The sequence below is a fragment of the Salmo salar genome, chromosome 19, assembly GCF_965601325.2.
Source record: "Salmo salar chromosome 19, fSalSal1, whole genome shotgun sequence".
Classification (NCBI taxonomy): Eukaryota; Metazoa; Chordata; class Actinopteri; order Salmoniformes; family Salmonidae; genus Salmo; species Salmo salar.
The window spans coordinates 72,723,984-72,751,414 of NC_138309.1; the positions used below are offsets into that span (position 1 = coordinate 72,723,984).

At 40.4% G+C, this 27,431-nt stretch overlaps 1 protein-coding gene across 2 annotated transcripts; it reads right to left on the minus strand.

Moving 5' to 3' along the window:
- Nucleotides 1-83: 83 nt before the first annotated feature.
- Nucleotides 84-26,734, minus strand: if3ei (Eukaryotic translation initiation factor 3 subunit E-interacting protein). Of its 2 annotated transcripts, none has more exons than XM_014159245.3 (15): nt 26,615-26,734; nt 25,979-26,021; nt 24,125-24,335; nt 18,328-18,407; nt 17,433-17,488; nt 17,174-17,243; nt 16,991-17,064; nt 12,282-12,453; nt 11,890-12,044; nt 7,354-7,524; nt 6,292-6,425; nt 5,819-5,992; nt 5,443-5,632; nt 854-934; nt 84-618 (listed from the first exon to the last, which is right to left on the minus strand). In XM_014159245.3, exons 1-15 carry the CDS (start codon nt 26,642-26,644, stop codon nt 535-537), a joined length of 1,725 nt encoding a protein of 574 aa, XP_014014720.1. In that variant the 5' UTR covers nt 26,645-26,734; the 3' UTR covers nt 84-534. The 2 variants fall into 2 exon arrangements, with proteins under 2 accessions (XP_014014720.1, NP_001167411.1); NM_001173940.1 differs by having other exon boundaries at nt 17,427-17,488; nt 26,615-26,694.
- Nucleotides 26,735-27,431: the final 697 nt, after the last annotated feature.

Below are 27,431 nucleotides of genomic sequence, written 5' to 3' on the forward strand. Positions count from 1 at the left end.
CAAATAAGAATTGCTAACTAACAGGGATGTAAACAAACATGCACAAAATTTGAGAGAAATAAGCTTTTTGTGCGTATGGAAAATATCTGGGATGTTTTTTTATTTCAGCTCATGAAACATGGGACCAACATTTTACATGTTGCGTTTAAATTTTTGTTCAGTGTAAATTAATATCTAATCTCATAGCAGTTGAAATAAATTATAATACAAAACTGAAGTCCTATAAATAACTGGTGGCACTTTTGAGAGTAAAGATATTGATAGCTAAATGTTGCCATCTAGTGGTTCTGATTTAGCTGATTAACTATTGTACTGTTTGAGAAAGGTACTAAAATCACAGTACAAACCATTTGATAATATAAATTATCACAATGACTCCATGTGCAACCCAACAACACATGTCTTTTAGCTCACCACTTCATCCTTTATTGTTAAATTTAAAAAAGCATTATCGATCGTTCTGTTGGAGGATCAACAGAGCCAAGAAAGAGAGCCAGGTAGGCCAGATTAGTGGCTGTAAATCAGAGGTCCGACTCATGTGGCCCGGGTGGTTGTGGTGGCAGCTGTGGCAATGGTGCTGGCTCCACTCATAGCCATCTTCTTCAGCGTTCTGTTCAACTGCATGGCGAATAACACAAGTACAAACTGAGTAAACATTTATTTTACATTTTTCCTGGAATAAACCAAATTCAATTACTTTAACTTTCCTATTCTATGACTTAAAAATATATATTAATAAAATACAGAAGCAAATGTCTGCAATGTAACAGAAATTCTATGATAACGGTAAACAAAGACTGTTGCTAACTGGAAATACTGCTGTAAAGTAATTTGAAAATGTATAATTTCTCACCTCCTCAAACTTGTGGATCTGTCTGATGAAGAAGTCGCCATAGCGGCGGGCCACCTTGGTGTCTGCAATGTGGATCATGTCCTGCAGGCACATAACAGACAGGGAATACAGGTTACTTCACAACATTATGTCCAAAGAGTAAATTCCATATTGTCGAGTTACTACATTAACTTGTTATGGATAGGGGGCAGTATTTTCACGGCCGGATAAAAAAACGTACCCGATTTAATCTGGTTATTACTCCTGCCCAGAAACTACAATATGCATATAATTAGTAGCTTTGGATAGAAAACACTCCACAGTTTCTAAAACTGTTTGAATGGTGTCTAAGTATAACAGAACTCAAATGGCAAGCCAAAACCTGACAACATTCTGTACAGGAAGTACCCTGTCTGACCATTTCTTGGCCTTCTTTGTCATCTCTATCCAAAACAGAGGATCTCTGCTGTAACGTGACACTTTCTAAGGCTCCCATAGGCTCTCAGAAGGCGCCAGAACGTTGAATGATGACTCTGCAGTCTCTGGCTGAAAAACAGTAGCGCATTTGGATAGTGGTCGATCTGAGAACAATGAGACGGGTGCGCGCATGCACGTGAAGAGGCCATTTTACATTTTCAGTCTTTGAACGAAAACAACGACTCCCGGTCGGAATATTATCGCTATTTTACGAGAAAAATCGCATAAAAATTGATTTTAAACAGCGTTTGACATGCTTCGAAGTACGGTAATGGAATATTTTGATTTTTTTTGTCACGATACGCGTCCGCGCGTCACCCTTCGTTACCCTTCGGATATTGTCTTGAACGCACAAACAAAACGCCGCTATTTGGATACAACTATGGATTATTTGGAACCAAACCAACATTTGTTGTTGAAGTAGAAGTCCTGGGAGTGCATTCTGACGAAGAACAGCAAAGGTAATCCAATTTTTCTTATAGTAAATCTGAGTTTGGTGAGTACCAAACTTGGGTGTCAAAATAGCTAGCCGTGATGGCTGGGCTATCTACTCAGAATATTGCAAAATGTGCTTTCACCGAAAAGCTATTTTAAAATCGGACACCGCGATTGCATAAAGGAGTTCTGTGTCTATAATTCTTAAAATAATTATGTTTTTTGTGAACGTTTATCGTGAGTAATTTAGTAAATTCACCGGAAGTGTTCGGTGGGAATGCTAGTTCTGAACATCACATGCTAATGTAAAAAGCTGGTTTTTGATATAAATATGAATTTGATTGAACAACACATGCATGTATTGTATAACATGATGTCCTAGAAGTGTCATCTGATGAAGATCAAAGGTTAGTGCTGCATTTAGCTGTGGTTTTGTTTTTTGTGACATTATATGCTAGCTTGAAAAATGGGTGTCTGATTATTTCTGGCTGGGTACTCTCCTGACATAATCTAATGTTTTGCTTTCGTTGTAAAGCCTTTTTGAAATCGGACAGTGTGGTTAGATAAAGGAGAGTCTTGTCTTTAACCTGTTAGGGCTAGGGGGCAGTATTTACACCGCCGGATAAAAAAACGTACCCGATTTAATCTGGTTACCACTCCTACCCAGTAACTAGAATATGCATATACTTATTACATATGGATAGAAAACACCCTAAAGTTTCTAAAACTGTTTGAATGGTGTCTGTGAGTATAACAGAACTCATTTGGCAGGCAAAAATGTGAGAAGGTTTCATTCAGGAAGTGGCCTGTCTGACAAGGTGTCGTTCTTCTTGTCTCTGTTTATTGAAGAGTGAGGATCTTAGCTGTCCCGTGACACTTCCTACGGCTGCCATAGGGTCTCAGAAGGCGGTAAAAAGCTGAATCGTGGCTTTGCAGGCTCTGGCTGAAAAAAAGTAGCGCGTTTGGGTAGTGGCTGGTTACAGTACTGTGAGACTCAGGCTCGTGCCCGCGTCGACCGAAAGCTTTGTTTACTTTCCTCTGTTTAGCTAAATGGACATTCCCGGTCGGAATATTATCGCTTTTTTTACGAGAAAAATGGCATAAAAAATGATTTTAAACAGCGGTTGACATGCTTCGAAGTACGGTAATGGAATATTTAGATTTTTTTGTCACGAATTGCGCCATGTGCACGACCCTGATTTACCATTTCAGATAGTGTCTGGGACACACGAACAAAACGCCGCTATTCGGATATAACGATGGATTATTTTGGACCAAACCAACATTTGTTATTGAAGTAGCAGTCCTGGGAGTGCATTCTGACGAAGACAACTAAAGGTAATCAAACTTTTATAATAGTAAATATGATTATGGTGAGTGCTAAACTTGCCGGGTGTCTAAATAGCTAGCCCGTGATGCCTGGGCTATGTACTTAGAATATTGCAAAATGTGCTTTCATCAAAAAGCTATTTTAAAATCGGACATATCGAGTGCATAGAGGAGGTCTGTATCTATAATTCTTAAAATAATTGTTATGCTTTTTGTGAACGTTTATCGTGAGTAATTTAGTAAAATGTTTGCGAATTCCCCGGAAGTTTGCGGGGGGTATGCTAGTTCTGAACGTCACATGCTAATGTAAAAAGCTGTTTTTTGATATAAATATGAACTTGATTGAACAAAACATGCATGTATTGTATAACATAATGTCCTAGGGTTGTCATCTGATGAAGATCATCAAAGGTTAGTGCTGCATTTAGCTGTCTTCTGGGTTTTTGTGACATTATATGCTAGCTTGAAAAATGGGTGTCTGATTATTTCTGGCTTGGTACTCTGCTGACATAATCTAATGTTTTGCTTTCGTTGTAAAGCCTTTTTGAAATCGGACAGTGTGGTTAGATTAACGAGAGTCTTGTCTTTAAATAGCTGTAAAATAGTCATATGTTTGAGAAATTGAAGTAATAGGATTAAGGTTTTGAAAATCGCGCCACAGGCTTCAACTGGCTGTTACGTAGGTGGGACGAATTCGTCCCGCCTAGCCCAGAGGTTAAAATGGTGTAAAATAGTCATATGTTTGAAAAATGGAGGTTTTCGGATTTTCGAGGAGTTTGTATTTCGCGCCACGCCCTATCATTGGATATTGGAGCGGTGTTCCGCTAGCGGAACGTCTAGATGTAAGAGGTTAACCCTTTGGGTATAGGGGGCAGTATTTGCACGGCCGGATAAAAAAAATGTACCCGATTTAATCTGGTTACTACTCCTGCCCAGTAACTAGAATATGCATATAATTAGTAGATTTGGATAGAAAACACTCCAAAGTTTCTAAAACTGTTTGAATGGTGTCTGAGTATAACAGAACTCATATGGCAGTCAAAACCCTGAGACAAATCCTAACAGGAAGTGGAAATCTGGTGTGTGGAATCACTTTCAAGCTTTGCCATTGAAACACACAGGGACTTATTAATCATTTAGCACTTCCTAAGGCTTCCACTAGATGTCAACAGTCTTTACAAAGTGGTTTGAGTCTTCTATGGTAGAAACTGACCCAAAGAGAGGTTTGGGAAGTTGGTCACAGGGGGAGGGCCATTACTACTATGACGCGGGCGCCCATGGGAACCCTTTTGTTCCGAAACGTTTAGTAAGACAATGCAATCGTCCGCCTTGAATATTATTGAAGCTCTGGTTGAAAAAGGCCCTAAAGATTTATGTTATACGTTTGACATGTTTGAACGAACGTAAATATATATTATTTTGCACATTCGTGACGACAAGTCCCGCGCGCTTCAGTACATTATGAGTAGCCTTCGGAACGCGCTAACAAGGAACTATTGGGACATAAATTATTAACTTTTTCGAACAAAACAACATTTGTTGTGGACCTGGGATTCCTGGAAGTGTCTTCTGATGAAGATAATCAAAGGTAAGGGAATATTTACAATAGTATATTTGATTTTAGATGGTTCCAAGATGGCGCTAACATGTATCGCCTAGCCTATTTTTCTGAGCATACCACGTCGTTTATTGCAAAGTGTGATTTCCCAGTAAAGTTATTTTTAAATCTGGCAATGCGGTTGCATTCACGAGATGTTAATCTATAATTCTTTGAATGACTATATTACATTTTAACAATGTTTTCGAATAGTAATTTTGTAAATTGTAGCGCTGCTTCACCGGAAGCATTTGAGGGAAAATATTTTCTGAACGCCACGCGCCGATGTAAAATGCTGTTTTTATATATAAATATGAACTTTATCGAACAAAAAATGCATGTATTGTGTAACATGATGTCCTAGGAGTGTCATCTGATGAAGATTGTCAAAGGTTAGTGCTGCATTTAGCTGTGTTTTGGGTATTTGCGATGCATCTAGTTGCTTTGAAAATGGGAGTGTGATTTTTTTTGGCAGGGTACTCTCCTAACATAATCTAATGTTTTGCTTTTGCTGTAAAGCCTTTTTGAAATCGGACAACGTGGTTCGATTCAGGAGAGGTGTATCTATAAAATGGTGTAAAATAGTCATATGTTTGAGAAATTGAAGTTATAGCATTTATGAGGTTTTGTATTTCGCGCGACGCAATTCCACTGGCTGTAGACTAGGGTGCAAGCGTCCCACGTTCCCAGACAGGTTAAACAGAATCTAAAACGAGGTGAGTGGGCTCTGCGTAACGACACATCTCACACACACACACACACACAAACACACCTTGTCGATGTAGAAGTCGACCTCGGAGGCGGACTGGAATTCTCCGTCCAAGGCAGAGATGCCGCTGGTCCACACCAGGTTCTTCATCTTGTGTTTGAAGACCAGAAGCTGGATGCGGAACTCCTGCTCAGTCATGTCCAGGAACCCTGCCAGCTTGGCCACAGGCATGGTGGTGTAGAGCTTCAGGAAACTGTACAGCAGAGAGATGGAGCAGGGTGAGGTTAGAGGGGGAAACCAAGGAACCATGTTAGAGAGCAATGCTAGAGAGCTGGGTTGTGTTCAGTAGGGAGCAATATTTTGAAACAAATTGAAACAGGGAAGTGCTGAACTTAACTGACTGTAGCAGCTCACCCGACTCTCAGAGATAACTCGTTACCTGCGGATGGTAGAGAGCTGGGCCTGTTGCTGCACCTCCTCAGCGAACACCTTGAGCTGCTGCTGGAAGGGCTCCTTGTGATAGTTGGGGAGCACATTATCGTAGTTGGGCACCACCGGGGACAGGAACTTGGGACAGGCGAAGCTGAAGAGCTCCTCAAACACCTGCAGGTCTCTGAGGTCAAAGTCATGTCAGTCAAGTCTCAAACACCAACTATGGCCCAATTCAAAATCGAACTGTAGATCCTTACGCCCTATGCACCTGTGGCGAGCTGAGTGGATTTGACAGGTGCAAGTAAGCAATATGGTAATAGCTTCACCTCACCCTCTGATAAGCCAGGTGGAAGTTTCACTATATTGCTTAGACCAAACAAATCCTGTCTGTCAGATCTCCACATAGGGCTTGGACCTATAAATCCCTCTAGCCCCTAGTTCCCACAGTGTGGTAGGAAGTGTAGACTTTCTCTCGCTCACCCCTTCTGCATGCGAAGCATCTTGTCTCCGTATTTCTCCCTGAGCTGGGTGTGGATGCTTTCGTCGATGCGCATGGGGTACATGGTCAGAGCTATTGCCAACAGCCCGTGCATCTGCTCGTTCTGCTTGCTGATCTGGAGGAGCAGGAAGAAGTGACTCAACCAATTACCAGGGTCGTGTTCATTTTAAAACGTTTTCCATTATGTGCCCTAATGAACATCACCCAGCTCTGAGGGGGAGATGTCAATCATAATCAGTAATGTAGTTATCACAGGTTAGGCCCACTGATCAATATCCCCCCCCCAAAAAAATCTACCACTGAGAACATTGTAAGTCTTGTGAGCAGAAACTTGAACATTGTGAGCATTCTGTGCAACTTCCTGCGTGCATTTACTGTGAACACGGAGCCTGTACTCGCTTCCAGTTAATTTTAGACATTTGCCAAGTAAACTACTGAGGCTATTTGGGCCTATTAGGCCCATCAGTGCCCTACTAACAAAAACAAGGGATCAAATGCATCCCATAACATTTTCATATGGAAATAGCTATTGATTTCAGCCTATATGGTGTTCAATGTTGGCCTATTCTATTAGATGTAAAAACATTACGCAGGGCTTGACATGAACCTTTTTTCTTTTTAGTTGTCTGAAAGCTCAAGTCACATGTCTAAAAATAGAAAATGGTCTGTTAACACCACCGGCCTAATACGTGACTGGAAATTGAATTTTATGATGCAAGAAAACACTTTACAAAATAAAAATTATCATTATTATTACCATATACAGAATCAGAATGTAGGCTATACCCTCTGCCTATTAGCTTATTTTCATATTCAAGTGCGTCTCAAAATACCCCTTTAAGACAAAAACAAAGCTCTTTGCCAAACTTACTATTCAAAGAAAGTAAGGAAGCAATTGTTGGAAGCAATCACTCCCCCATGGCTGAACAAAGAAATAGCTATAACATGGCAATAATTTGCTAACAATATCAACATCTGCGCGGGCTGGCATTTCTTCTGTGCGGCAGTCCTGAAGGTGCATGCGCACAAACATTGTCACTGACCATCTCATATTTATAGGTGGACCTCTGGAACATGTTCCTGGTCCTCTGGATGTAGAGTAGGATGTTGGCGAAGACACGGATGGCATCTTGGTACCTCCTCATCATCAGGTAGGCAAAGCCCACGTAGTAGTAGGTGGTGATCTGACACTCAGGCACACGAGAGTACATACTCTAAGAAAGATTAAATATAAAGTAGAGGGAAGTGACTGGGTTAGAACAAATAGGGAATTGGAGAGAGAAATATGGAGTAGAAATATAGATAGACGGGTCTCAACAGTTAAGGCCCACACCTTAATTCGTAGGTCTGTCAATATCAGAGAGTGGGCATTTGGGGATAGATACGGAGACAGTACAGGTAGATCAAAGCTGGGACCCGAGAGACTGAAAAGCAGCTTCTATCTCCAGGGCATCAGACTGTTAAATAGTCACTACTAGCCGGCCTCAGACCAGTACCCTGCCCTGAACTTTGGTAACTTACTAGCCGGCTACCACCCGGTATTCAACCCTGCACGCTAGAGACTGCTGCCCTATGTACATAGTCATTGAACACAGGTCACTTTAATAATGTTTACAGCTCGGGGATATGATGCAGCAACCTTTCGGTTACTGGCCCAACGCTCTAACCACTTGGCCGAAAATAATTATATGAAAAGCCGATTAATTAAACTGTTGCCAGCCAAAATGTCCAGGAGAAGAAGAAAAAAACTGTTAAAGAATGCTTTTTATTAATTGATGGAAATACATTTGACATAGATTAATTTTTATATTTATTTTTTGGGTGAATTACATTGTTCCGTGTGCATCTTCGTTAGCTTTTTGATAAATAAAATGCATGACGACTATCAGACACCCACAGCATAGAGCCTATTTTGACTTTTCAACTAGTAATTGAAGTGCGCCTCACACCACTTTACAATATGAGCTGGAGGTAGTACGTATTTAAAAAAACGTACTTTATTTTAAACGTGAATGTCTTATTTCATATTATGAGGCATGTGCCTTGCTTCAAAGTAGCCTATAGGCAAAGTAGCCTATAGGCAAAATCTAACTACGGAAATGTGGAGGCAATTATTTTATAAAGACTTCATGGGCAGCATGTGAGTTTCAAGTTAGGGGAAGATTACAAATTTATCCTACCATTTCTACCGTTCCAGTTATGATTTTTATATGCATGTTTTCATGGAACAGTTTCATTTCAATAACGTGTTCATTTCTCAAAATCATTGTCACGTGGTTAACCTCTTGCATCTAGACGTTCCGCTAGCGGAACCCCGTTCCGCCTGCGGAACCCCTAGCCAACAGCCAATGGCATCGCACGGCGCGAAATACAAAACCAACTAAAATACCACAACTCAAATTTCTCAAACAATCAACTATTTTACACCATTTTAAAGATAAGACTCTCGTTAATCTAACCACATTGTCTGATTTCAAAAAGGCTTTACAGCGAAAGCAAAACATTAGATTATGTCAGGAGAGTACATAGCCACAAATAATCACACAGCCATTTTCAAAGCAAACATATATTTCACAAAAACCCAAACCACAGCTAAATGCAGCACTAACCTTTGAAGATCTTCATCAGATGACACTCCTAGGACATTATGTTATACAATACATGCAGGTTTTGTTCAATCAAGTTCATATTTATATCAAAAAACAGCTTTTTACATTAGCATTCAGAACTAGCATACCCACCGAAAACTTGCGGTGAATTTACTAAATTACTCATGATAAACGTTGACAAAATACATACATTATTTTAAGAATTATAGATACAGAACTCCTTCATGCAATCGCTATGTCCGATTTTAAAATAGCTTTTTGGCAAAAGCACATTTTGCAATATTCTGAGTACATAGCTCGGCTAGCTATTCAGACCCGCCAACGTCGGGGCAGCCTAAACTCAGAATTACTATTAGAAAAATTGGATTACCTTTGCTGTTCTTTGTCAGAATGCACTCCCAGGACTTCTACAACAAATGTTGTTTTGGTTCGAAATAATCCATAGTTATATCCAAATACCTCCGTTTTGTTCGTGCGTTCAGGTCACTAACCGAAAGGTAACGCGCGAGCGCATTTCGTGACAAAAAAATTCAAAATATTCCATTACCATACTTAGAAGCATGTCAAACGCTGTTTAAAATCAATTTTTATGCTATTTTTCTCGTAAAATAGCGATAATATTCCAACCGGGCAACGTTGTATTCATTCAAAGAGTGAAAGAAGAAAATGTCGAAGTCTCGTGAACGCACATCTCCAGACTCACTGTCCCCAGGCAGGCCACTTACAAACTCTGCTCCTATACTTTGCCCAGAGACAGGAGACGCGTCATTCCGCTTTCTAAAGGCTTTAGAGAGCCAATGGAAGCCTTAGAAAGTGGCACTTCATGTATGGAATCTTCTCAGGTTTAGAAAGTGTCACGTAACAGCACAGATGCTGTAATTTCGATAGAGATGCAACATCAGGACTACAAATTGTCAGACAGGCCACTTCCTGCCTGGAATCTTCTCAGGTTTTTGCCTGCCATATGAGTTCTGTTATACTCACAGACACCATTCAAACAGTTTTAGAAACTTTAGAGTGTTTGCTATCCAAATCTACTAATTATATGCATATTCTAGTTTCTGGGCAAGAGTAGTAACAACATTAAATCGGGTACGTTTTTTATCCGGCCGTGAAAATACTGCCCCCATCCCAAACAGGTTAATCATAAAAATCTGAATTAGAATTACAAATATCTAAAAGTCAAGTCAAGATTACCAGCCTCTGCCATATGGACACATTGACATACCGTGATCCATTGGTGCTAAAGAAATGAGCGCATGGAACTCATAGCCTATAGGCCAATGCAGTAGTACAACTATAACTTCCATAGCTCTTTCACACAGAGTGGTGATTATCGGGGGGGGGGGGGCTTGTTGGAACGATTTTTTAAAAATAGTGTACTGAGGAACTAGAGTTTTAATATATCATTCACAATGGTTGTTTAAAAAAAAAACGTTCCTACATTTCCCTGCAATTGGCCAGGTATTTATGCGTGCTCAGAGAAACCAGACATGCTCATTGCTCACATGGAGCACTCCAAACAAGAGACAAAATGAAAAAGTACACAAATCTTTACAATTATGGTTATGAAATAAACCAAAACTTGTTTCTCACAACTGCAGCAGGTTGTGAACTCTGAAAACATTTCCACTCTGAGAATGCGAACGGTAAATGACTTGTAATTAATACATAATTTGGTTACATAAGCTTGTTAATTTATGTAGATTAACATTACATTTACTACTGGTGACATACAAATCTATTCCCCATTACATACTGTATTTATTTATCAAAGGGCAAACAATTCACACAATGAATGCGCAAGAAATGGCGGGAGACAGCTGAGCCATTCTGGAGAGACTCACCGATATCTTAGCCAAGCACCATCGCCCTACGTCTTGTCTAAACATTTTAAATTATACCCTAGACATTATCTTCACACATATTTTAGATGTTTTTCACTGACACCCACAACTCAATAATTCAGGCTTTCCAAATAGACGTAGGCCTACGTGCTTGTGATTTGAAACAATCCACAGAAATGTAATTTAATTAGATAATGATCTTTGATTCCTCTGTGGCTAAGTCATGCTTTCTTTCTGGTGAAGTATTTTGAATTGTTTTATTTCTTTCTGTATACACAGGAGTAATTATATAATTTTGGCAAATGTATTTCCATGTACTTTTCTATTAGACCCACAGCATTGCCATTTATGTCCTGTTATATTTGTTTTCATATCAACTTTCTTTCTTTGTCCAGAAGCCAAAGGCACAATCCTAGTCTTATTAGCAACCCATCCTAGTTGTTGCATCTTTAGATTCCCCCTCTTAAGTTTTTAACTGAGATTTTCACCACAGTCACATATGTAACTGCTATCAGGTGCACTGTTTAGAATGGTGTTTTCTCATGTGCCCTTTTTAGAAAGGTGTTCACCCGCGAATTGTATTTTGACAAATGTTAGAAAATGTTTTATTGGCTGTTTCATTACATGAGCTGCATGTTCTGTTAAAATGCATTACCATAATCTAAATGTGATTTCTGTCATTCTGAGCACCGAGGGTGGACACCCTAATGGGTGCATATGGGTCCGGAAAATTAAAATCTTCCCGGTCACGTTATCCAGCACCACATTTTCCAAACGGAAACCCTGCTTCATATGTATATATCTGTATTCTAGTTAAGGCTCATCCTATATAACTACTGCTGTGCACACCTTTTCGATTCATATACTGTCCATAACACACACCATCATATACATATATTTATATTCCGAACCCTGACATTGCTCGTTCTAATATTCCTATATTCCTTTCCTATTGTTAGTTATTTCTGCACAGTTGGAGCTAGGAACGTAAGCATTTCACTACACCCATGATAACATCTGTATAATATGTGTACGTGACTAACACATTTGAATCGATTTGTAGATGCATCTTCTACTGTATGGTACGAACATCGACAGTACTACTACACAGTGGCCAGTGTACCTTCTTGTTGAGCTCGATGTTCTCCAGGACTTTGATGGCCTGGTAGTAGTCCCCGAGCAAAGAATGTAGCCTCAGCAGCCCCACCAGGCTGAAGTATCCCAGCATCTTATACAGGGAATGACGGCCATACTCGCCAGCCACACTCTCTGGATCGCCTGCGACACAAAACACAACCTGTTAGAGCTGTCGCACAGGAACCATGGACTGCATCAACCATTCAGTATTGATCACTGAGAAGAATGTGGTGTAAGACAATGTCCAAATATTTTTTCTACAAATTATATATCGTTATAATGTCATAATATATATCACTACAAACAATATATTGTTATAACGATATGCAACAATACATCAATGCATATACAATGCATCTACAGCTGTAACTTCTTTACCTCCACTGGTGTAGACCTCCAGCTGGCGGTTGATGTTGCTCTTGTCCACCAGCGAGTGGAGCACGTTTAGAACGCTGTGGACATTCCAGATCTTGGGGTTGTTCCTCAGGAACTCAATCTCCTCCTCAGACTTCTTGGCTGTCTTGCAGCGATACTGGCTGAACGACTGGAACTGGTTGGGGAAGAAGAGTGAACTTGTTAACTTCTTATTCAAATGCAGTCACAATTCCATGTGTCAATGCAGCTTCAAGACAGAGGGGTACCAAATGAATGCCATAGATGAAAAAAATTGCCAGAAAAGTACACTAACTGTTCACAAGTTTGGGGTCACTTAGAAATGTCCTTGTTTTTGAAAGAAAAGCAAAAATGTTGGTCCATTAAAATAACATCAAATTGATCAGAAATACAGTGTAGAAATTGTTAATGTTGTAAGTGACTATTGTAGCCGGAAACAGCAGATTTTCTATGGAATATCTACAGGCCCTTTATCAGCAACCATCACTTGTGTGTTCAATGGCACATTGCGTTAGCTAATCCAAGTTTGATTATAAAAAGGCTAATTGAAGATTAGAAAACCCTTTTCCATTTATGTTAGCACAACTTGTGTGGGTTCGATTACAGGCTCAAAATGGCCATTAACCTGTTATGGCTAGGGGGCAGTATTTTCACGGCTGGATAAAAAACGTACCCGATTTAATCTGGTTACTACTCCTGCCCAGTAACTAGAATATGCATATAATTATTGGCTTTGGATAGAAAACACTCCAAAGTTTCTAAAACTGTTTGAATGGTGTCTGTGAGTATAACAGAACTCAAATGGCAGGTCAAAACCTGAGAGATTCCTTTACAGGAAGTGGCCTGTGACCATTTCTTGAACTTCTTTGCCATCTCCATCTTTTACAAAGGATCTCTGCTCTAACGTGACACTTCCTACGTCTTCCATGGGCGCTCAGAGCCCGGGAAAAACCTGAATGTCGTCATCCCAGCCCCAGGCTGAAACACATTATCGCCTTTGTCAAGTGGCCGATCAAGGGACTGTGGGCTTAGGCGCGTGCCCTGGCCGCCCCCGTCTTTGTGATTTTTCCTCTGTTTGCCGAAAAGGAGATTCCCGGTTGGAATATTATCGCTTTTTTACGAGATAAATTGCATAAAAATTGATTTTAAACAGCGGTTGACATGCTTCGAAGTACGGTAATGGAATATTTAGAAATTTGTCACGAATTGCGCCATGCGCACGACCCTGATTTACCATTTCGGATAGTTTCTGGAACGCACAAACAAAACGCCGCTATTCGGATCTAACGATGGATTATTTGGGACCAGACCAACATTTGTTATTGAAGTAGCAGTCCTGGGAGTGCATTCTGACGAAGACAACAAAGGTAATAACATTTTTGTTACAGTAAATCTGATTTTGGTGAAGGCTAAACTTGCCGGGTGTCTAAATAGCTAGCCCGTGATGGCTGGGCTATGTACTTAGAATATTGCAAAATGTGCTTTCACCAAAAAGCCATTTTAAAATCGGACATATCAAGTGCATAGAGGAGTTCTGTATCTATAATTCTTAAAATAATTATGCTTTTTGTGAACGTTTATCGTGAGTAATTTAGTAAATTGTTAGTAAATTCCCCGGAAGTTTGCGGGGGGTATGCTAGTTCTGAACGTCACATGCTAATGTAAAAAGCTGGTTTTTGATATAAATATGAGCTTGATTGAACAAAACATGCATGTATTGTATAACATAATGTCCTAGGGTTGTCATCTGATGAAGATCATCAAAGGTTAGTGCTGCATTTAGCTGTCTTCTGGGTTTTTGTGACATTATATGCTAGCTTGAAAAATGGGTAGTCTGATTATTTCTGGCTGGGTACTCTGCTGACATAATCTAATGTTTTGCTTTCGCTGTAAAGCCTTTTTGAAATCGGACAGTGTGGTTAGATAAAGGAGAGTCTTGTCTTTAAAATGCTGTGAAATAGTCATAAATTTGAAAAATTGAAGTTTTTGTATTTGAGGAATTTGTAATTCGCGCCACGCCTATCATTGGATATTGGAGCAGGTGTTCCGCTAGCGGAACGTCTAGATGTAAGAGGTTAACAAATATCTAACTTCTGAAACTTGTCAGTCTATTCTTGTTCTGAGAAATAAAGGCTATTCCATGCGAGAAATTGCCAAGAAACTGAAGATCTCGTACAACGCTGTGTACTACTCCCTTCACAGAACAGCGCAAACTGGCTCTAACCAGAATAGAAAGGAGTGGGAGGCCCCGGTGCACAACTGAGCAAGTGGAAAAGTACATTAGTGTCTAGTTGAGAAACAGATGCCTCACACGTCCTGAACTGGCAGCTTCATAAAACAGTACCTGCACAACACCAGTCTCAACGTCAACAGTGAAGAGGCGACTCTGGGATGCTGAGCTTCTAGGCAGAGTTCCTCTGTCCAGTGTCTGTTCTTTTGCCCATGTTAATATTTTATTTTTATTAGCCAATCTGAGATATGGCTTTTTCTTTGCAACTGCCTAGAAAGCCAGCATCCCGGAGTCGCCTCTTCACTGTTGACGTTGAGACTGGTGATTTGCGGGCACTATTTAACTTTTTGAGGCTAGAGTCCCACCCACCGTGCAGCCAGTGAAAAATTAGAGCGCCAAATTCAAAAACAACAAAATGTCATAATTCAAATTTCTCAAACATACAACTATTTTACACCATTTTATAGATAAACATCTCCTTAATCCAACCATGTTGTCCAATTTCAAAAAGGCTTTACGGCGAAAGCATAAAGTTAGATTATGTTAGGACAGTACATAGACTATGTTAGGATTATGTTAGGACAAGCGTCACCAAAAGCAGAAAACCAGCTAAAATTATGCACTAACCTTTGACAATCTTCATCAGATGACACTCCTAGGACATTATGTTAACCAATACATGCATTTTTTGTTCTATCAAGTTCATATTTATATCCAAAAACCCCATTTTACATTAGCGCGTGACGTTCAGAAAATGTATTTCCCCAAAACTTCCGGTGAATCAGCACAAATCTACAAAAATACTCGTCATAAAAAAAATTACTGTTATTCAAAGAATTATAGATTAATATCTCAATGCAATCGCATTGACAGATTTCAAACTAACTTTACTGGGAAAGCACACTTTGCAATAATCTGAGTACTGCGCTCAGAAAAATACATCAGGCAATTACAGATAGCCGCCATTTTGGAGTCATCTAAATGCATAAAAAGCATTATAAATATTCACTTACCTTTAATAGTCTTCATCAGAAGCCACTTACAGGAATCCCAGGTCCACAATAAATGTTGTTTTGTTCGATTAAGTTATTAATTTATGTCCAAATAACGCCATGTTGTTTGCGCATTCAGTTAGCTACTCAAAATGTAGGACGCGCGAGGAAAATGTCACGACGAAAAGTCAAAAAAGTTATATTTATGTTTGTTCAAACATGTCAAACGTTGTATAGCATCAATCTTTAGGGCCTTTTTCAATCGCACGATTCCAGTGTCTTGAAAACCGTTTTGGAACACAGCTAACTCTCGCGTGAAAGCGCGCAAATGAACTGATGCCATTCCCTGGGTCACCAACTTCCAACTTCCTTTGTTGGCTCTCTGTTCACCATAGAAGCCTCAAACAACTTTCTCAAGACTGTTGACATCTAGTGGAAGCCTTAGGAAGTGCAAAATTAACCCTAACTCACTGTTTGTTCGATTGGCAATGACTTGAAAAAAACTACAGGAACCAGATTTTCATTTCCTGCTTGTATTTTTCTCAGGTTTTTGCCTTCCATATGAGTTCTGTTATACTCAGACATCATTCAAACAGATTTGGAAACTTTAGAGTGTTTTCTATCCAAATCTTCTAATAATTTGCAAATATTTGACTCTGGTCCCGAGTATTAGGCCGTTTACTCTGGGCACGCTTTTCATCCGAAATCGAAAATACTGCCCCCTATACCTTGACAGGTTAATGAAGCTGCCAGTTCAGGACTTGTGAGGCATCTGTTTCTCAACTAGACACTAATGTACTTGTCCTCTTGCTCAGTTGTGCACCGGGCCTCCCACTCCTCCCATTCTGGTTAGAGACAGTTTGTGCTGTTCTGTGAAGGGAGTAGTACACAGCGTTGTACGAGATCTTCAGTTTCTTGGCAATTTCTTGCACGGAATAGCCTTCATTTCTCAGAACAAGAATAGACTGATGAGTTTCCAAAGAAAGTGCTTTGTTTTTGGCCATTTTGAGCCTGTAATCGAACCTACAAATGCTGATGCTCCAGATACTCAACTAGTCTAAAGAAGGCCAGTTTTATTGCTTCTATAATCAGAACAACAGTTTCCAGCTGTGCTAACATAATTGCAAAAGGGTTTTCTAATGATCAATTAGCCTTTTAAAATGATAAACTTAGAGTAGCTAACAATGTGCCATTGGAACACAGGCGTGATGGTTACTAATAACGGGCCTCTGTACACATATGTAGATATTCCATTAAAAAAATCTGCCATTTCCAGCTATAGTAGTCATTTACAACATTAACATCTACACTGTATTTCTGATCAATTTGATGTTATTTTAATGGACAAAAAAATTGCTTTTCTTTCTCAAAACAAGTTCATTTCTAAGTGACCCCAAACTTTTGAACGGTAGTGTACATTTTGAAGCTGAAAAACTAATACACATACAACATACCAAACTATGTTAATTTACCTGATAAATGAATTCATCAATTATGTCCCAGAGCCACTGGTTGGGCAGCTCCAAGGGGGCAGGTCCATCTGCATCTATATAGAACAATATATACCTGCTTATTGAGGCATTGAAAACATCCAATGTAACACAGTGTATTATGAAAATATATTAAGACAGAAAATATTTAGTACTCAGACTTACTTAGAATGTAGTTGAAGAGGTTGCAGTAATTGTAGTAAGACTCAAATCTCTGGTCGAGAGTGGGTCCTCCCTAATGGTCAAAGAACACAAAAGCATTATTTAAGTAAAGTCTTCCAAGTAGTGATATTATTATAGTTCTGTGCACTGTATATCCATTGGATTAAATTCATCCAGGACAGGAGATGTAAGGTTTATATTTTAAAGCTGATAGGGGTTAAACAATGTTTCTGTGGCAGGATAGATGGATACTCACACTGACTTTAGCATAGATGTGTCTGTAGTACAACTCCTTATACAGGATCAGGAACACAGCATCTGAATGGGCCAACAGCAACAGTGAGCAAGCGCAACAAGATAGAATGGCACAACATTCTTTGCCTTCTTCGCTTGCTGGCATTTATTGTAATGAATCTTGGCCTGGAGGCAGCTCTGCAGTGGTCAACAGCTGGCACAGGCATAAAATCTGATTTTAACCCTAACCACATTTCAATCCCTAATGCCTAACCCTAAATTAAAACCAAATAACACATTTTTACAATATAGACCATTTTGAGTGCAGCTGGCCCACTGAGCGGAAATCGCTTTTTTCTGCTTCCAAGGCAAGACTCATGACAAACAACCTGTGCATTCTTCCCACTTCATTGTCAATGGAGAACAGCAACAACATGAATATTCTACAGAGGCGGCAACCAATTTGTGAACCACATGGTCTCCACTCTATAAGCAAACAGCTCTAAAGAAAGCAGAGAACACTAATGGACACTACATCCTGTTTAAAGTTTAAACTCCTACCATCAGGTCCACATTTCTCTTTCCACCGTTGCAAAAAACAACAAATAAAGACATTCACTCATGCTGCCATAGCATTTTTGAAAAGGATACATGTTACTACTGCATGCCACACTATAATAAGTTGAACTTTTTTCACTCCAGCAACTATGTTCAATAAATGTGTGGTCCACATTATTTTGTCACACTTCTTGTGTGATGTCTGTTTTTGGATATGATTCTGCAGCAAAACCAATTAACCCCGGAGAGATAATAATGTCTTCTACTTGGTACTACTAACTACTACCACCACTCGTGTCCACGATCATCTGAACCGGCTTGTGCCCAAACTGGAAGGAGAAACAGCAGTAGACTGGCGCACTCACCGTTTCCAACGAGGGAGGCGATGGCCTCAGCCTCTGGCCAGGGAGACGTTTTGAAGAAGCGGTCTGTCAGCTTGTTCCAGCTGAGGAGAGAGGGGAGAATGTGTAAAATGAAAACTTTAAACTTGTGTTTTAAAATGACAGACCCCAATTAGTCGACTGGTCGATTGAGAATTTTTTTGGGCCGAGCAGTAGCATATATACACACCACACACACACACACACACACACACACACGATGGCCGCGGGGTGGGCACAGCACAAGGGGAGTGTGGCTAAAATACACGTCTCTCTCCAGAATGCACTCTCCTGCCAAGTTGTGCACATTCATTGTGTGAATTGTTTGCAGTGCAGTCAGAAAGCATTCAGACCATTTCACTTTTTCCACATTTTGTTACGTTACAGGCTTATTCTAAAATGGATTAAATCTTGATAAATCTACACACAATACCCCATAATGAAAAAGCAAAAACAGGTATTTATACATTTTTGCAAGCATATGTATTAAAAAAATAAACTGAAATATCACATTTACATAAGTATTCTGAGTGTTTACTCAGTACTTTGTTGAAGCACCTTTGGCAGCGATTACAGCTTTGAATCTTCTTGGGTATGATGCTACAAGCTTGGCACACCTGTATTTGGGGAGTTTCTCCCATTCTTCTCTGCAGATCCTCAAGCTCTGTCGGGTTGGATTGGGCGCTGCACAGCCATTTTCAGGTCACTCCAGACATGTTCGGTCGGGTTCAAGTCTGGGCTCTGGCTGGGCCACTCAAGGACATTCAGAGACTTGTCCCGAAGCCATTCCTGAGTTGTCTTGGCTGTGTGCTTAGAGTCGTTGTCGTGCTCAGTCTGAGGTTCTGGAGCAGGTTTTCATTAAGGATCTCATTGTACTTTCCTCTGTTCATCTTTCCCTCGATCCTGACTAGTCTCCCAGTCCCTGGTGCTGAAAAACATCCCCACACCATGATAACGCCACCACGCTTTACCATAGAGATGGTGCCAGGTTTCTTCCAGACATGACGCCTGGCATTCAGGCCAATGAGTTCAATCTTGGTTTCATCAGATCAGAGAATTTTGTTTCTCATGGTCAGAGTCCATTAGGCGCTTTTTGGCAAACTCCAAGCGGACTGTCACGTGCCTTTTACAGAGGAGTGGTTTCCGTCTGGCCACTCTACCATAAAGGCCCGATTGGTGGAGTGCTGCAGAGATGGTTGTCCTTCTGGAAGGTTCTTCCATCTCCACAGAGGAACTCTGGCTCTCTGTCAAAGTGACCGTCGGGTTCTTGGTCACCTCCCTGACCAAAGCCCTTCTCCCCTATTGCTCAGTTTGGCCGGGCTGCCAGCTCCAGGAAGAGTTTTATTTTTAACACTTCGGAAGACAAATGTAGCAGCTATTCTGCTACATTTTACATACATGGTACTTTTATATACAGCAATCAATAAATACATTACCAAACAAATTGTTTAATCCCATCCCTCAGCCACTCACCAGACTACCCTGGTTTGGTTTCCATGTGCCATATATTTTTCAAAATGTGCTGTGATGTTTTACATACATTTTGAACCTTTCTAATTGCATAGTATCCACAGATGAGCTAAAGATGTAAACTTTTCCTACGAGTATTATTGTATTATTGACTGACTATGGCTTTCCAAATTGCCCAACACTTATATTAAAGGTTAATTTTAAGTGATTTTTTAACCATTCCTGAACAGGTGACCAGAAGTAAGCTACATAGGGGCAATACCTGAATAAATGTCAGAGCAGAAGGAAGCAAGTCTTCTTCCAGGACAACCTTGAATGTGGCTTGATTCATGTGTCCTTCACAAAGACAAATCTGCCCGATTCCAGCCTTGCTGAAGCACCCCCAGATCATCACAGATCCTCCACCAAATTCAGTGTGACACTTTAGCTTGAAGGCCTCTCCAGATCTCACACCCACTGAAATTTGGTGGAGGACCTTCCTCTAGTCCCACAGAAAGCTGTGATTGGAATAACTATGAAATTCACCAAATATTGATTTCTGAACTGTTCCTAAGTAAAAACATTGTGTTGTTTAAAAATATGAACAGTTGGCGTTGTCGGCATTATTCACCACGATTTACAGTTGAACTGGAGAGTCCAAATCAGTGGAGCAGGCACAAAGAAACAAGGTAGGCACAGTTCCTACACCCGTTACCACTCATTCTGACATCTTGGGGAGATAAGAACCGTATATTGAACAATAATAGAATACGGACCTAGAAAGCCTAAGCTTATTCGGTAGTCCCATTGTGTTACGACCAATCGTAAATATATGGCGTAGGGTAGGTTCCATAAGGATAGGTCCCAAGTGGAGCTAGTTTTATGAGAGATCCATGAGTGATACTACAGTGTAGGGTAGGATACGTGTAGGATCGATCCCTAGGGGGACGCAAGTCCCAGCTGCGGAGTGTGTGTATGGATAAATTGTCATGCTTGTGTACGAGTACGGAACATTTGTAGAGGAGTAGTCTATGTATGTATGTACATATATATGTATGTATACTGCTCAAAAAAATAAAGGGAACACTTAAACACATCCTAGATCTGAATGAAAGAAATAATGTTATTAAATACTTTTTTCTTTACATAGTTGAATGTGATGACAACAAAAATCACAAAAATAATCAATGGAAATCCAATTTATCAACCCATGGAGGTCTGGATTTAGAGTCACACTCAAAATTAAAGTGGAAAACCACACTACAGGCTGATCCAACTTTGATGTAATGTCCTTAAAACAAGTCAAAATGAGGCTCAGTAGTGTGTGTGGCCTCCACGTGCCTGTATGACCTCCCTACAACGCCTGGGCATGCTCCTGATGAGGTGGCGGATGGTCTCCTGAGGGATCTCCTCCCAGACCTGGACTAAAGCATCCGTCAACTCCTGGACAGTCTGTGGTGCAACGTGGCGTTGGTGGATGGAGCGAGACATGATGTCCCAGATGTGCTCAATTGGATTCAGGTCTGGGGAACGGGCGGGCCAGTCCATATCATCAACGCCTTCCTCTTGCAGGAACTGCTGACACACTCCAGCCACATGAGGTCTAGCATTGTCTTGCATTAGGAGGAACCCAGGGCCAACCGCACCAGCATATGGTCTCACAAGGGGTCTGAGGATCTCATCTCGGTACCTAATGGCAGTCAGGCTACCTCTGGCGAGCACATGGAGGGCTGTGCGGCCCCCCAAAGAAATGCCACCCCACACCATGACTGACCCACCGCCAAACCGGTCATGCTGGAGGATGTTGCAGGTGTATATTTATGTGTATATATTTATGTGTATATATTTATATATATGTGTGTATGTATGTATATATATGTATGTGTGTATGTATGCATGTATGTATGTATGTGTATATGTATGTGTATATGTATGTATGTATGTATGTGTGTATGTATGTGTATATGTATGCATGTGTGTATATATATGTATATATATACATACATATATACACACGTGTATGTATATATGTGTATGTATATATATGTATGTATGTATGTGTGTATGCATGTGTATATATGTATGCGTATATATATGCATGTGTATATATATGCATGTGTATATATATATATATGCATGTGTATATATATATATATATATGCATGTGTATGCATGTATGTGTGTATGTATGTATGTGTATATGTATGCATGTGTGTATGTATATATATATATATATACACATACATATATACAAATATATATACACGTGTATGTATGTGTATTTATATATATGTGTGTATGTATATATGTATGTATGCATGTGTATATATGTGCATGTGTATATATGTGCATGTGTATATATGTGTATACACACACACACACCACATATATACTTACACACATGCATACATACCACATATATACACACACACATATATATACACATACATACCACATATATACATACATACACACAAATACACACACATATACACACACACATATATATACATACATACATACAAATACATACCACATATATACATACAAATACATACCACATATATACACATACACACACACATATACACATACACACACACATATACACATACACACACACATATATACATACCACATATATACATACCACACACACACACACACACACACAAATGCGAGCTGTGGCAAGGTTTGCCGTTTCTGTCAGCGTAGTGTCCAGAGCATGGAGGCGCTACCAGGAGACAGGCCAGTACATCAGGAGACGTGGAGGAGGCCGTAGGAGGGCATCAACCCAGCAGCAGGACCGCTACCTCCGCCTTTGTGCAAGGAGGAGCACTGCCAGAGCCCTGCAAAATGACCTCCAGCAGGCCACAAATGTGCATGTGTCTGCTCAAACGGTCAGAAACAGACTCCATGAGGGTGGTATGAGGGCCCGACGTCCACAGGTGGGGGTTGTGCTTACAGCCCAACACCGTGCAGGACGTTTGGCATTTGCCAGAGAACACCAAGATTGGCAAATTCGCCACTGGCGCCCTGTGCTCTTCACAGATAAAAGCAGGTTCACACTGAGCACATGTGACAGAGTCTGGAGACGACGTGGAGAATGTTCTGCTGCCTGCAACATCCTCCAGCATGACCGGTTTGGCGATGGGTCAGTCAAGGTGTGGGGTGGCATTTCTTTGGGGGGGCCGCACAGCCCTCCATGTGCTCACCAGAGGTAGCCTGACTGCCATTAGGTACCGAGATGAGATCATCAGACCCCTTGAGACCATATGCTGGTGCGGTTGGCCCTGGGTTCCTCCTAATGCAAGACAATGCTAGACCTCATGTGGCTGGAGTGTGTCAGCAGTTCCTGCAAGAGGAAGGCATTGATGCTATGGACTGGCCCCGCCCGTTCCCCAGACCTGAATCCAATTGAGCACATCTGGGAGATCATGTCTCGCTCCATCCACCAACGCCACGTTGCACCACAGACTGTCCAGGAGTTGGCGGATGCTTTAGTCCAGGTCTGGGAGGAGATCCCTCAGGAGACCATACGCCACCTCATCAGGAGCATGCCCAGGTGTTGTAGGGAGGTCATACAGGCACGTGGAGGCCACACACACACACACACACACACACACACTACTGAGCCTCATTTTGACTTGTTTTAAGGACATTACATCAAAGTTGGATCAGCCTGTAGTGTGGTTTTCCACTTTAATTTTGAGTGCGACTCCAAATCCAGACCTCCATGGGTTGATAAATTGGATTTCCATTGATTATTTTTGTGTGATTGTTGTCAGCACATTCAACTATGTAAAGAAAAAAATATTTAATAAGATTATTTCATTCATTCAGATCTAGGATATGTTATTTTAGTGTTCCCTTTATTTTTTTGAGCAGTGTATATGCTTGCTTTGAAAATGGCTGTGTGATTATTTTTGACAGGGTACTCTCCTGACAATCTAATGTTTTGCTTTCGCTGTAAAGCCTTTTTGAAATCGGACAATGTGGTTAGATTAACGAGTCTTGTCTTTAAAATGGTGTAAAATAGTCATATGTTTGAGAAATTGAAGTTATAGCATTTTTTAGGTATTTGTATTTCGCGCCATGCGATTCCACTGGCTGTTGACCGCCCAGGGCGGTTAAGGTTTCTTGCTTCTGGTTATCTTGATCTCTGGCTCCCTCAAGTTATTTGTGTCTTATTTGAACATAAGTGCCCCTATAAGCATCAGAATGCATATATAGTTGATTTTATTAAAACACATAGGATGTGTATAAGATTTATTTTGTCAAGGGACAGCCCTAGTGTTTTAATGTTACGATAACTACAGAAAAGACGGAGTACCTGTTCTCGTAGACATCTTGGATTTCATAGATCTTCTGCTCAATGCTCTCGCTCGACACACGGTTGGCCTGCAGCTCGTACACCTTCTGGTCGATGAGGTCTGAGATGGTCTTGTGGAAGTACTGCAGGAAGTTCTTGATCACCTCTGGGATGACGTGGTAGGTCTGCTGCTCGTACTGGCGCTCGTAGGCCAGGTCAGCTTTAGGGTCACCTGCAAGAAGATTGAGGAAGGGTGAGGTTAACTTCTTGGTGACAGGGGGCAGTATTCGGAAATTCAGATGAATAACGTGGCCAAATTAAACTGCCTGCTACGCGGGCCCAGAAGGTAGGATATGCATATTATTAGTAGATTTGGATAGAAAACACTATGAAGTTTCTAAAACTGTTTGAATGATGTCTGTGTATAACAGAACTCATATGGCAGGCAAAAACCTGAGAGAAAATCCAACCAGGAAGTGGTTTGTAGTTTTTCAAGTGATTGCCTATCCAAACTACAGTGTCTGTGGGGTCATTTTGCACTTCCTAAGGCTTCCACTAGATGTCAACAGTCTTTAGAACCTTGTTTCATGCTGTTACTGGGGAGAGAATAAGAGCTGTGGAATGCCTGAGACCAATTAGTTGTTTACTACGCAGGTGCGCCGTTCCTTCTTTTTCCTCTGTAATGAATACGCTATTGTCCGGTTGGAATATTATCAAAGATTTGTTAAAAAGACCCTAAGGATTGATTGTAAACATCGTTTGACATGTTTCTACGAACGGTAATGGAACTTTTTGATTTTTCGTCTCGGGTTTTGCGCTCGCGCATTATGCCTTTGGAATAGTGATCTGAACGTGAACAAAACTGAGGTATTTGGACATAAATTTGGAGTTTAGCTAACAAAACAAACATTTCTTGTGGAAGTCCTGGGAGTGCATTCTGACGAAGATCAACAAAGGTAAGTGAAGATTTATAATACTATTTCTGAGTTTTGTTGACTCCAGAACTTGGCGGGTAACATAGAATTGTTGGCTGAGCTCTGTACTAAGAATATTGAACAATGTGCTTTCGCCGTAAAGCTATTTTGAAATCTGACACAGCGGTTCCATTAAGGAGAAGTGTATCTATAATTCTTTCAATAACTGTTGTAAATTTTATCAACGTTTATGATGAGTATTTTTGTAAATTGATGTGCTCATTCACCGGAAGTTTTGGGAGGCAAAACATTTCTTAACATCACGTGCCAATGTAAAATGGTGTTTTTCGATAAATATATACTTTATCGAACAAAACATACATCTATTGTGTAACATTGAGTCCTGGGAGTGTCATCTGATGAAGATCAAAGGTTAGCGATTAATTTTAGCTGTATTTCTGGTTTTTGTGACGCCTCTCCTTGCTTGGAAAATGGCTGTGGTTTTTCTTGTCTCGGCGCTGTCCTAACATAATCTAATGTTATGCTTTCGCCGTAAAGCCTTTTTGAAATCGAGACAATGTGGTTGGATTAACGAGAAGTGTATCTTTATAATGGGTTAATAGTTATGAGAAATTTGAATTATGAGATTTTTGTTTTGAATTTGCCGCCCTGCTATTACACTGGCTGTTGACTAGTGTGTCCTGCGGGTGGGATGCTAGCGTCCCACATCTCCCAGAGAAGTTAAGGAATAGTGTTGCACTGAAACAGTAATGGTGGGATATGCGCAATAAGTTTCTACCATAGAATCATTGATGCGATTCTATTTTTTTGGTGTCTATGTTGTGGTACAATTAACTGATGGGGGAGGGAAGTGTATGTAGTGACTACACACCAAACACATGCCTGACATTTGAGTGTCTAGTTTATGCACTCAAACATCTAGACAAAACGACACACTCACCAGTATGGAGATAATCATCATTTGTGTAGGAATAGGGGTCATACTGTGGAGAGATGGAAAAGTATGTCAATTATGAAAAACATGACATATGTTAAGACTGTCCTCTTTAACTAACAAGCAGTCATCAAGTCCAAATCCTAGTTGGTGAAACCAGGGTCATTAAAATGTCAACATACTTAGCTAGCTAAATAACTAATGACGGCTAAACGTTTAGGGTATTTTTCTTCTGAAAGCTATTCAATGTGATAACAGCACATATTTTTATCTGATATAACAAATCACTCAGAAGCCAACCAGACAGACAAGTATTACTCCACCATGAGTTAACGTTAGCTGCGCGTTACGTAGGCAAGGTAAGATATGTGGTTTTCGCCAACTGGATGACTGGCTAACTGGCTAATTCATAACAAACACTAGTAAGCACATGAAAAGCAACAATTATTTGTGAGTATCTGAAAAAATATAATCAAATCGACCGCCTAGCTAACTTAGGTAACTATGTCGCTAATGTTAGCAACTATAGTAAGCTAGTTAATGTGGCGTCCTCCACTTCGTAATGAGCCGGTGAGGATAGCCAACATTAGGTTACCGCGCTATAACCTAAAATAAACTGTAGAACATAAAATAGGTATGTACTTCTTCGGTTTCTTCGGTTTGGTACGACATGTTAGGATATGTCCAATCTCGAACAAAGGTGCGTGCTTAGCAAAACCACGCAGCTGGCGGGGAAAGGAACCGGAAATGGATTTGCAACTAGAACAAATAGTAGACAGCAGCATGCTGGGATTGTGGCGGAATGAAATTAGGATCAGATAAACTACTGGCGTGGAATCGATTGACAGTGTTTAAGTGATAATGCCGAAGAAGCCGGTGTTTTGTTTTGGTGTTTTGTTGGATATATTGGCCCGGGGGTTGTTAGGCCCGAAAGGAAGTTAAAATCAAATCAAATTGTATTGGTCACATACACATGGCTAGCATATGTTATTGCGAGTGTAGCGAAATGCTTGTGCTTCTAGTTCCGACAGTGCAGCAACATCTAACATGTAATCTAACAATTCCACAACAACTGCCTAATACACACAAATGTAAGTAAAGGAATGGAATAAGAATATATACATATAAATATATGGATGAGCAATGCCAGAGCAGCATTGGCAAGATGCAATAGATTGTATAAAATATACATATGAGATGAGTAATGCAAGGTGTGTAAACATTATTAAAGTGACTAGTGATCCATTTATTAAAGTGGCCAATGAGAGGCAGCAGCCTCTCTGTGTTAGTGATGGCTGTTTAACAGTCTGATGGCCTTGAGATAGAAGCTGTTTTTCTGTCTCTCGTTCCCAGCTTTGATGCACCTGTTATGTTATGCATAGAGAATGACTCTATTCCTTTGGAACTTTTGTGAGTGTATTGTTTACTGTTAATTTGTATTTTTTTTATTTAACTTGTG